We start from the raw sequence: 12,402 nt of genomic DNA, 5'->3' as shown, positions 1-12,402 counted from the left end.
AGAATGAAAATAGAACAATTTATTTAATGAGAGGCTTTGAGAATTCAGCCCCCAATTGTCCTAGAAACTTTACATAAAGTCCCAGTGTCTCCAAGAAAATCATCTGAGGCTTCCCAGTGATATGGGTTCTGAATTCCCTGCCTGGATCTTCTCCCTATACTTCCTGGGGAAAAGTCATTATAGTAGACAAAACTGGGGCCCCCAGAGGTTTCTATGATGCCATCTGAAAGAGCCCCTGTATCCTAGTAAACACTGGGGGTGGGGAAGGGGAGGGAAGATGTAAAGAGTGGCAGGGAAACTTTTACTAGACCAGAGTACTAGGAACACAAACAAGTGTTTTTCAAAGTGTCCCCAGACCAGCAGCATAAGCATGCCCCGGGAGCTTGTTAGACATGCAAATTTTTGTCTATCATCCTAGATCTACTAAATCAGAAACCCTAAGGTCTAACTCAGCCATTTGTGTTTAACAAGCCATCCAGGTGGATCTTATGCATGGCTAAAATTTGAAATCAACTGCCCTGGGGGACTTCTTGAAATAGATGATGAAGGATCCACATGGGGCTGGGGCATCTTCAGAGACGTGAGGTCTCTCTAGCTCCAACATCTTATGTACTACTAATGATTCATTTATCTTTGATTTACAATGCTTATGTCCTCTTTCTTTTTTCATCTTATGCATTTGTTTCAATTGTCAGAATAATATTAAATCCTTATGGTTCATAGCAGCAATTCTTATATGCTCATTAATTGTCCTTTCTTAATGCTTCCACATTCAAAAGAATATTATTCATTGAAAACCACACATTATTTATCATTTGAAAGATATATCCTTATTTTCCTACTTTGAGAGCCTGCATCCCCCTGTACACGTACACCTCACCATTAACAGCAAAGTCTGTTAAAATTATTAAATACATTTTGATTTCTGTTGAACTTGCATCTTTTGTATTCATATCTTTATGCAAGAAATGACTGTAAAAATATTTCCTAAAGCATATTTAAAATCCCAGGATAAGTATTATTGACACATGTTGTATTCCTCTTTAACATACTGATCAAGACAGCCTTAAAAATAAACAAACAAACAAACAAACAAAAAACAAAAACTGAAATTCAGAGAACAGATTGGTAGTTGTCGGAGGTTGAAGTGAATGGGCGAAGGTTGTCAAAAGGTACAAACTTCTTGTTACAAAATACATAAGTCATGGGATGTAATGTACAAAAAGTGACTATAGTTAGCAATACTGTATTGTATATTTGAAAGTTGCTAATGGAGTACATCTGAAATGTTCTCATCACGAGAAAAAATTTGTAACTACCTGTGATGACGGATGTTAACTAGAATTATTGTGGTGATAATTCCCAATGCATACATATATTGCAAAATTGTTCTGTACACCTAGAACAAATATAATGTTATATGTCAATTATATCTCATTAAAAAAAAAATTGATCCACATGTCCCAAGGAGTAGACTCTAGTGAAGGCTATGCTGCATTGCCCAGATCCATCTTCAGGATTATGGCTTATTATTCCTGGTTTGGAGGTGCAGCCCTCTGACAGTCCTCAGCCCTCAGCACTCTTTGATGATGGCCCTCAGCTGAAGGAAGCTGTCTCATTTAAGATCACACCACTCAAATGTCTTGCTGTGAGAGCATAACTGACTGACACCCATCTGCATCCTCCACTGTGTATGCACTGTGGTTGCTCCTGGGCTGTTCCCAGCCCCTGACTGAGCACAGCAGGGTACAAGTACATACCAATAGCCATGGTCACACAACGACACTGATGAGCAGGTCAATTACCTCTGTCAGGACAGTGACTCCTCTTCTTGGCATGAGAAATCTGAAGTGCCAGTGAGCCCCATCATTTGAAACTTGATGGGGCTTTTTCCATGTCTCTGGAAGTTTTTTCCCTTTAGGAAGCAAGACCTCTAAATCTGCAGAGGCCAGACTGTGGAGACCTGAAGCACAAAATCCTAAAGTGACTCACTGTGAGTGCTGTTAGACGGGGCTGCTTCTACTTCCAACCTTGACTTCTGGACTCATGCATTCCCTAATGTGGAGATACTGTACATTATGATTGTCATTGATTTAGAGTGTATACTGCATCCTGTGAATTATGTGATCAGCACTTCCTGTGTATTCAAATGTCTGCATGAAATAGGATCGTTCTCTTTGAAATTAAATGTCTTGCTAGAGCTTCCATTAAACTATTTTTTATAACTCTCCCATACTTCATACTCCCTTTAGGCTATGTTTTACATTTGCCCATATCTTCTCTGACAAACTTTATATATAATTTATATTTGCCACTATATTTCTTCAATACTCATTCTTCAACGCACTTGACCTGGATTATTTCTGCCCCTGCTCCTCTATTAAGAGGCATTAAATGGAGCCTTCCCTAATATCAATAAAGGCTTCCATGTCACCAGCAAACATCAAGGGGTATTTACTCTCCCCATTTGATTAGTTTTTTTTAACAAAATGAAAATTATTAACCACTCTGCTTTTCTTCAGAAAGGACTTCTTTGCCCCCATGACACTGTGGATACCAAGTGATCCATAAAATCTCTGAAGATTCTTCAAAGGAAGAACATCACAGAAAGTTGGTTCCTGGGTTTGGTTCTTATGGAAATTAAATATTCCCTATGGGACACCTTGTCACTTTTAAGTCAAACCAAAGAAAGAAGAATTTCTCCATGGAGAAAATACTTTCTTCTTCCCCTACTCTTGCCTATACAGACACAAAGTTGGCTGAAAAGATTTCCATTATTTTATCTTTGTACGTTAAGGGAACTGAAGTGCTTAGAAAGAGGAAAGTCAGTAGAACAATTTATTTAATGAGGAGCTCTGAGACTTCAATCCTTGAGACAAGAATAGTATGTCCCTGTTGCCCTTGCCCTATAATTCTCTGATCCCTGCCTAGTGAAAACTCAATTGGGCTTCCCAAAGGCAGACCTCAGAGAACAGAAAGCTTCAGTGATAACCATCAGAGAGGGTCAGTGTGTCCCAGTGAGGGCTGGTGGAGTAAGAAGGAAAACAAGAGAGAAAGTGTGTACAGGGCATTCCCTCTTGAGTAATGAGACTGAGATAGTCCCATATTTATTTAGTCTAGGAAGGTGAAGTCTCTCTACACTGAAGATACTTTAGTTTCTACTGAAACCATGCTTTTCAAGCTCTTGTTCTGTTTCCTTTTCATTCTTTATGGAATCTAGCGCTTCTTTCAGATAAAAGTTATTTTCTGGAGACTCTCCACCTCTTCTCTACTCTTTCCCATAGTTGTAGGCTCCTGTTAGTTTTCCTGTGTTCCATGATTTACTCACCAGCTACTCACTGGAGGTCTATTGTGCACCAGGTATTGTCTATTTTTTTCATCATTGTATTTTTCTATTGTATTCCCTAACTACTTTTGCAGCAGACTCATCTTCCTGAGAACGCTTAATAGTTCTGCATTGATTGTTTTTGGTGTTCCACTTCAATGTCCACAATATCATCAACAAATAAGACAATTATTTCTGACGTTCAGTACTCAGCACAATTTCCTTTTCTCATCTTACAAATCTCTTTAAATATTCGGGTGACTATTGAGTCATTGAAATTGGAGCAGACTGCCTTGGTCTGTTCATGAATTTAACAGAAATATTTTAGTGTTTTAATGTAGAATATCCTATTGGCTGCAGTTGTAAAACAACCATTTTTTGTTAGTTGAAGAAATCATCCTTAGTTTCCTCATTTTGCGAGAGACTCTGTCCAGGCTGCTAACCACAGTAACGGCAGCTACATTTTCTCAAATGCATTTTCTGTTGTGATTATAGTTATGATTCCTCTTCATTGACCTATTTTTGTGATGAATTATATTAACAAACATCACAGTATTAAACCTGTTTCCCATTCATAGAATCAATATTACTTATTCATGATGTATTATTATTCTCTTAAAATAGATATGAATGTATTTGATTTAATTTTATTATTCAATTTTGTGTCTCTATTCAGGCATACGTAAGGTTGAAGATTTCTTTTTTGTGTCGAGGTTGATGCTTTGGTCTAAATCTTTATTATTCATCTAACATTGGCATGTGTTGGGCACCTACGATGTGCCAGATGCCATGTAAATTCCTGGAAAGACGATAGTGAGCAAAAGCAGTCATGTCCTCTGACCACAAACATACATAAAATTACAAATGTGAGAGGCACGTCAAGGAGTAGTACAGGATGCTGGACTTGTGGGCTCACCCCCTCTGTCCTCCTGACCTTTACTTTCTGTTCTCTATCTCTGGCCTCTCAAATCCCTTCCATTTCTAAGCTCATTGATCAATAGGGCAACCGTGAATTTTGTTCTCTCAGCCCAAAATGCTTGCCCATTCCTTATTTTCCCTGCTTAACAATGGCTCATCCTTCGTCTCAGCTCAATTATTCAAATTTTAGGTAGGACTTTTCTGCCAACCTCCCCAAACTAAAGTGATCCTCAATGATTTTTTTCCTCTCTCTAATTGCTTTCTCTAGGCCATAATAATGACAAGTCTTTTCCATCATGGAGAGTGTAACATTGACTCATATCTTAATTTTCCTTTTAATTTCATAAGGATGATTTGATTAATACAAACTTTGTATATTTTTCATCAGTTCTACCATTCTTTTACCGTTAATTATACTGATCATTAATATAATATAGCCGCACATCAGAACATGAACACATGAGCACACACTCTCAAACATGCCTTGTACTTTATTTTAATGATTTTGTGATTTCCCCCCTCGTCTTATCTTTGTAGTTCACATGCTTTTCTCACTTCTTGGAAGAGTCCAGGCAGTCTCTGAAAAAGGGAGCCCTAGGGATCTTCATTCATTAGAGGTGCTGCATGGCAGTCAAAAGAGGTAACAGACCTGTTGTGTTTATAATGAACAGAATTCCATCCTTGATGGCTGCCCCAGTTTAAAGGAAATTTGATAAATGACAGCCATTCAAGACAGATTTATTGTGATATTAAGAACAGAAGCTCAAATTTACCGTGTCCACTGTATGTCACCAGAACCGCACTAGAAAAAATACTTGTCTCATCTCATTTGATTCACACATCACTCTTACAATGTAGGGAATATTGACTACTCCCATTGTAGAGGTGAGGTATCTGCAGCTAAGAGAGATTAAATGACTTTATCAAGGCCACACAAATAGTGGGTGGAGCAAAATTCCATTCTAGCAAGTCTGACTCAAGATCCCATTTTCTAAATCATGTCTCTATACTGTACTTTGGGAGAGTTACATATCAAAAATAATTGTCATAAAAGGAACATATTAATAATGATAATATAGCTATCATTAATTGAGATCATACTGTACACAAGCCATTTCTAAACCTCAAAGAAGGGAATAGTAGTAACCACATTTTTAAAAATAAAATAAATGAAACACTTGAGTGTTAACTGTGACATCAATAGGAAGCATCAACTCATAGAGTTAAGGTTATTTGAGATAGAATCCACATTTTAATAACAAATACAGATCCATTAGAATGAAAGAAGTATGGATATTTTTAAAGAAAATAAATTTAATGTCTTCAGTTACTTTGGAAGTGTCATGTATAGAAGAAATTGATTAATGCCCATAGTCTCAAATATGATTTGAATGAGTGAGTAGGAGACGAAAAGAGATGTCTGCTGAGTTTTCCAAAGGCTAAATAATTACAGTTAAAATGGAACTGGGCTACAACTTGACTGAGTGAATCACTGTCACTGGAAAGACTCAACAGAAGGTGAAGTTTGTCCACCTAAAGGTGGAATCAAGAGGTGCTGACTAGCAGAGGTGCCAACTGGATATTCATTGAACTTTGCTTTTGTCTCCCTACACACAAGCTACATGGAAGCTGGAAATCACACACAAGTCTCTGAATTCCTCCTCCTGGGTCTCTCAGAGGATCCTGAACTGCAACCCTTGCTCTTTGGAGTGTTCTTGTCAATGTACCTGGTCACCATGTTTGGGAATCTACTCATCATCTTGGCCATCAGCTCTGACTCCCACCTCCACACCCCCATGTACTTCTTCCTCTCCAACTTGTCCTTTGTGGACATCTGCTTTGTCTCCGCCACCATCCCAAAGATGCTAGTGAACATCCAGGCACAGAGTAAAGACATCTCCTACATAGGATGCCTCACTCAGGTCTATTTTTTAATGTTTTTTGCTGGAATAGACAATTTCCTCCTGACTGTGATGGCCTATGACCGGTTTGTGGCCATCTGCCACCCCCTGCACTACATGGTCATCATGAACCCACGCCTCTGTGTCCTTCTGGTTCTGATTTCTTGGTTCATCATTTTCTGGGTCTCCCTCCTTCATATTCTACTGTTGAGGTGGCTGACCTTCCGTATAGGCACTGAAATTCCACATTTCTTCTGTGAACTGGCTCAGGTCCTCAAGGTGGCCTGCTCTGACACCCTCATCAATGACATCATCCTGTATGTAGCCACTGCCCTTGTGGGTGTGTTTCCACTCATTGGGATCCTCTTTTCTTACTCTCAGATTGTCTCCTCCTTAATGAAGATGTCCTCTGCAGGAGGAAAATATAGAACATTTTCCACCTGTGGGTCTCATCTTTCTGTGGTCTCGTTGTTCTATGGGACAGGCCTAGGGGTCTACCTCAGTTCTGCTGTGACCCATTCTTCCCACAGAAGCTCGATCGCCTCAGTGATGTACACTGTGGTCACCCCCATGCTTAACCCATTCATCTACAGCCTGAGGAACAAGGATGTGAAGGGGGCCTTGAGAAGGCTACTCAGCTGGGCAGATTCTTCTCCATGATGGGTCACTGGCCTTAGAACAAAGTGGACATGGTTGGCACCAAAGGTAAACTTTGTGAATTTAAATCCCCTGGTTCTTTCTCGCCCCTAAAACACATGCTCTATTTCTCAATTCCCAAAACACCCATGTCTTCACTTTTATTTGTCTATATTAGTTTCTCCTCAACAACCTCCTCAGTAATTTGTTTTTGAGTTTTATTGCTTATATGATATTCAGAAAGTTCCATGTTTGGTTAGCCTTCTTGAGAAATTCTTAAGATTTCTAACTTGAGATTTAAACCACTTATCATATCAAGTGCTGACATGGTACCCCCAAAATTATCCTTTCAAATGTTGATGTTCTTCACCTTAGTTTGTTTGTGAACTTATTTTCTCCAGAAGAAATGGATTCAAAATGATAGAGTAGCCACAGCAAGTGCTTACCACATCAGCACTGTGCTTGTTTCTTCACATGTATGACTTTACTTCATCTTGAAAATGTTTCTTTGAGATATTTTCTCTAATTCACCCCACTTTTCAAAAGAAGAAACTGAGATTGAGTTGGACTATGACCTGGCTAGCTGACACTGACTTTGCTATCCTACTTTTTAGGAGAACAGTGATGTTATTTTCAACTTCAAAGTAGGAAAGTAGATTTGAAAGCTGTTTTTTTTTTTTCAGATGATTCGTAGTAATATACCAACTAGAATAACTCAGAGATGTTGCTTCATTCTTTGTGATACATCTTTGCATTCTTCGTTCTATCTTTTCTTCTTTCCTTCCTTCCATCCATCCTTCCTTCCGTCCCTCCTTTCTTCCTTCCTTCTTTTATTCCTACCTTTCCCCTTCCTTCTTTCCATTCATTATTCCTTCCTTCCTTCACTCTTTTCTTCCTTCCTTCCTACCCTCCTTCCTTCTTTCCCTTTTTTTCATTTGATGTTTATTTCCCATGATTGCAATTTTGAATTAGACCCTCCAAAATCCTAAAACATGTAGTAATGAATACAATTGAATCAAAGGTTTTTTTCATATGGTTTCATTTTTTTTTTTTTGACACACTCTGGAGGTAACACAGGAATCATAGTTACACATGTTCAGAATGTGTTCAGAACTTAGCTCGCTTTTTGAGAAGAATATTGGTAGAGTTGAGTCTGCAGAGAAGGATGGAGTCACAGATGCTCTAAGCATTCCTCCCACATTCCCGGGGATCCTCTCCCCATCTCTATTGCATGACTGCCAATGGCCAGCACCAGCAGGAACCTACTTTACCCATTATGTGGTCCTATAAGTGACAGAGAATTATGCCGCATCAGAGACAGCCTTTGAGGGAGAGTGTGTAGTTGCCATGTCTTTCACACTTTAGTTGAGGTAATTTTGAGGTTTGCATTTTGGATCACTTTCCAGAATTTCCCCACAGGATGAAAACTCTGGTCAGTCATAGTGGTAGCTGATCTTATGCAATCTTTATTGGATGTATTTTCTTCCCTGTATCCACTACTCCTCTCTCCCATCCATGTTCATTGCTCCTTCCAATGAAGTGCTTGTTTATGAATCCTTGGCTCAGTGTGCTTCTGTGGGAACCAAAACTAGCATATATGATCAAGACTGTGGTGTATCAAGACAATATCATGAATGGATTTAGAGACTTCAAGAGAGAAAAAAGAAAGTAGTTATTGGAGACACAGTAAAGACTGCAAAATTGCTCAAAAATTATAATTTGTTAAGATGGAAGACCTATTTGATGTGGCTTCAATTCACTTTGATTCCACTAAGTTTAATCTAATGTGCACTTATTGTCTACTGTGGACAAATAGAGGAGAGGACCAGAGAGATGCAATCGATTGCGATATAGAGTGGTGAGCAAAATATAATCGGTGTGTAACAGATTCTGTGGAAAACAAAGGTAAAACTTTTCAACTCACCTTGAGTAATTCCAGGGAAACTCTTTAGACATTTATTTTTTAACTTTTTTACTAAGGTGTAATTTACATACATGTAATTCACCCATTGATAATGTAAATTCAATGATTTTTGTAAATTTATAGATTTATGTGATCATTACTTCAATCCAGTTTTGGAATATGTGTGTCACCTCCAAAAATTCCCTTGTGGCCAATCACAGTTAATTCCCACTCCTACCTAGGAAACCACTTGTCACTTTCTGTCCATATAAATTTGCCTTTTCTAGATATTTTGTATGAACAGAATCATACAATATGTGGTGTTGTGTATCTGGCTTCTTCCACTTATCCTACGTTTTTGAGGCTCACCCATGTGGAAGTATGTATCAATGTTTTGTTCCTTTTCATTGCAGAATAGTATTCTATTGTCTGTATATACCACATTTTGCATATTCAGTTACCATCTGATGGATATTTGGATATGTCTAGTTTGGGGTCATTATGAATAACACTACTGTGAGCATCTGTGCACGTGTCTCTGTGTTGACATTCATTTTCATTTCTCTTGGGGAGACACCTTGGAGTGCAATTACTGGGCTATGTGGGAGATTCATGCTTAACTTTTTAAGAAGCTGGCAAACTATTTTCCAAAGTGGCTGCACCAATTTACATTCCCACCAGGAATGCATGAGGGTACCCATTTTCCCATATCTTAGCCAACACTGGGTATTCAGGAAAAATTCTAAAAGGAGAAAATGCTTGAAAGTTGAGTAAAAATAATGAGTAGAAGCTTAACTGGAGAATATATTCAGTTAGCATTCAAGAGTGAGACATATCAGGAAGGTATATGTAACTTATGGCTGAGATATAAGAAATCAGTTTGGATACCTAGATGGAGGACAGACCATTGAGAGTATAGTTTGACATACCAAGGATTTTATAAGCATTGAGAACCAGAGTCTTGTTGGAATCATATGTATAATATGAGGACTTTAGGATTGCCCTTGAGTGGGAGAAATGGGATGCAGAGGTAACGGTGAGCAGGCTTTGGAAATAATTCAGGGGAGAGATGATGGGGATCTGACCTAAAACAGTAGGATTGAGATAAGCAGATTTGGGAAGAAAGATGTGTTATTTACCTATTGCTGCCATAACAAATTGCAGTAAGTCTAGTGGCTTAAAATAATACAAATTTATTATCTAGCAATTATGGAAGTCAGAAATCTAATGTGTGTCAGCAGGGATGCTTTCCTTTGGGAGGCTCTAGAGGAGAATCTGTTTCCTTGCCTTTTCCTAATTCTATAGACCCTGAGCATTCATTGGCTTGTGACCCCGTTCTCTATCTTAAAAGTCAACAGTATAGTATCTTCAAATTTCTCCATAGACCTACTGCCTCCCTTGTAAGGATACCTGTGCTTACACTGAGCCCACCATGATAGTTCAGGATAATTTTCTCATCTCAAGATCCTTAAATTTCTCACATCTTCAAAGTGCCTGTTGCCACCTATGGTGACATAGGCAAAGTTTTTGGAGATTAGCACACAGATTTCTTTGGAGGCTATTATTCAAACTATCACAAGAGACGTGTATGAGTTAGAATTTGCCAAGAATTTATTGATAAAGCCTTGAGCTGAGAATGCCAAGGTTCTGTTATGGCATGCCTTGTTGACCTTCATTGGGTACATCATCACGTGGTCCTGGCTCATGTAAAGTTAAGGCTACACCACACAGGTCTGCTTGTTGGCAAGGAATAGAAGAGAATTTCCTGATTCATCTGAATATACTTGAGCAGAGGCTAGGCCTGACACTAGACACAGGGGCTCAAGCACTGTGAAGATTTCCATTCAGATTTTCACCTTTATTTTCTCATACTGGCTAACCCCACGTGGAAAGAGATACTGAAACCAGCAGCTCTCACAACTCACATCTCAAAACTTCGCAACCAAGGAGAATACTGGATTTATTTTAGCTCCGAGTGTGTAAAAAAAAAAAAAATCTCAGAAAAGGATTCTAATTGACAAAATCATGACCTATTCCCAGCTTGGAGAAATCAACTGTGGTCAGGAGACAATGCCACTGGAAACCTCTTCAGAACCACATTTGTTTATTCAATTGAGAAAGTATCTCAGGCAGAAACTAAGGTTAATACAGAGACACTGAGGTGGGAGGTAGCCTTGGGGGAATGGAGCTGGAGGAGAGAAAATGATGAGGAGCATGGCAAAAGTGGAAGACAGGTATCAGGACTGATCATGTGAGGTTTTCTCTATCATTGAAGGGCTTTGTTTTCATTTACTCTGAGTGATATGGGGAGTCATTGCAGGGTTTTGAGGAGAAACGTGAAGTAATTAGTCTTGTAAAAGATCGTTCTGGCTGTTGGGTTGAGATTGGATTGTAGGGTGTGAGGAAGCCTGCTGGGAGCTGACTGCAGCATGCCTGGTGAGATATAGGAAGCTAGGACCTGGGTATAGAGTACGGTAAGGATTGAGAAGTGGTCACTTTGGCTGTATTCTGCAGGTAGAGCCAAGAGGATTTGCTGTCAGTCAGGATGTGTTTTTGAGAGAAAGAGAGGAGACAAGAATGACCCCAGGGAGCCTGAACAACTGAAAGATTGGAGTTGTCTCCATTGAGACAGGGAGGGCTATGGGTGGAGCAAATTTGAGAACGAAAGGGGACATCTGAAGTTCAGCTTCTGAAATGTCAAAATTGATCTATTCCAAATGGATAAGTATCGTATGATTCCAGTTTTATGAGATGGCTAGAGGAATTAAATTCACACAGACAGAAAGTAGAATGTTGGATGCCAAGGAGTGGGAGATGGGGATGAGTAGTTAGTGTTTAATGGGGACAGAGTTTCAGATTGGGAAAATGAAAAAGTTCCGTAGATGGATGGTGGCAGTAGCTGCACAACATTGCAAATATACTTAATGACAAGTGTACAAAATTGTACACTGAAAATTGTTAAAATGGTACGTTTTATGTTATAATAATTAAACCACAATAAAAATATGAAGTGGCACAAAATAATGGAGAAAGGTTGTGAGATTTTGTCAGATAATATTTTCAATTTCATTATAAAATAACAGAATGATTGAGATTTTTTAGATAAAATTTTAGCACTAGTCTTCAAAAATCTTTACCAGGATTTCTAACCCACCACAATATTGACATTTTGTTCTGTATCATTACTTGTCATTAGGTGATGTCCTGTGTAAGGTAAGATGTTTAACAGAAGCCTGTCTTCTACTCATTAAATGCCAGGACTGAGTTGTGATAAGCAGAAATGTCTCCAGATATTGCTACTTGTCCTTTAGGGGGCAAAATCAGACTGACTGAGAAGCACTTGAGCAGTTCAGTTCCATGGGTGCCGTAGTTGATGGCGTTAGCTTTCAAAGAGATGGGATAACAGGGAAAGTAACATTTTAGGGAAGATAAAACTTCAGTTGAATCTTGGAAAGATTGAGGTGGGGGAGCAACAGAACACCCCATTGATGCTATTATCTCAGAGGTCAAATGTATTGGTCTGGCGATCATCAGTCTGCACGGATAGCAAGATAAATCAAGTAATTGTACAGAAAGAGGAAAAAGCTCCTGTTGAGAAGAGAACTGGGAGTTAGAAAGACAGGATGATGCCTGGCTGAATTCTAATCATTATCCTTCAGTTTTTGATTATGAGACCCTAGTAGATGTATGCTTTCATTGGACACTATACCATCCACTGC

General features: G+C 38.9%; 1 protein-coding gene across 1 annotated transcript; it reads left to right on the top strand.

Annotated features, from left to right (window-relative positions):
* Nucleotides 1–5,865: 5,865 nt before the first annotated feature.
* On the top strand, nucleotides 5,866–6,804 carry LOC131394607 (olfactory receptor 7D4-like). The gene has a single exon (XM_058525996.1). It carries the CDS (start codon nucleotides 5,866–5,868, stop codon nucleotides 6,802–6,804), a length of 939 nt encoding a protein of 312 aa, XP_058381979.1.
* The last annotated feature ends 5,598 nt before the right edge of the window (nucleotides 6,805–12,402 follow it).

The sequence above is a fragment of the Diceros bicornis genome, chromosome 30 (assembly GCF_020826845.1).
Source record: "Diceros bicornis minor isolate mBicDic1 chromosome 30, mDicBic1.mat.cur, whole genome shotgun sequence".
NCBI classification, from domain to species: Eukaryota; Metazoa; Chordata; class Mammalia; order Perissodactyla; family Rhinocerotidae; genus Diceros; species Diceros bicornis.
This window is presented reverse-complemented; position numbering and strand designations above follow the sequence as displayed.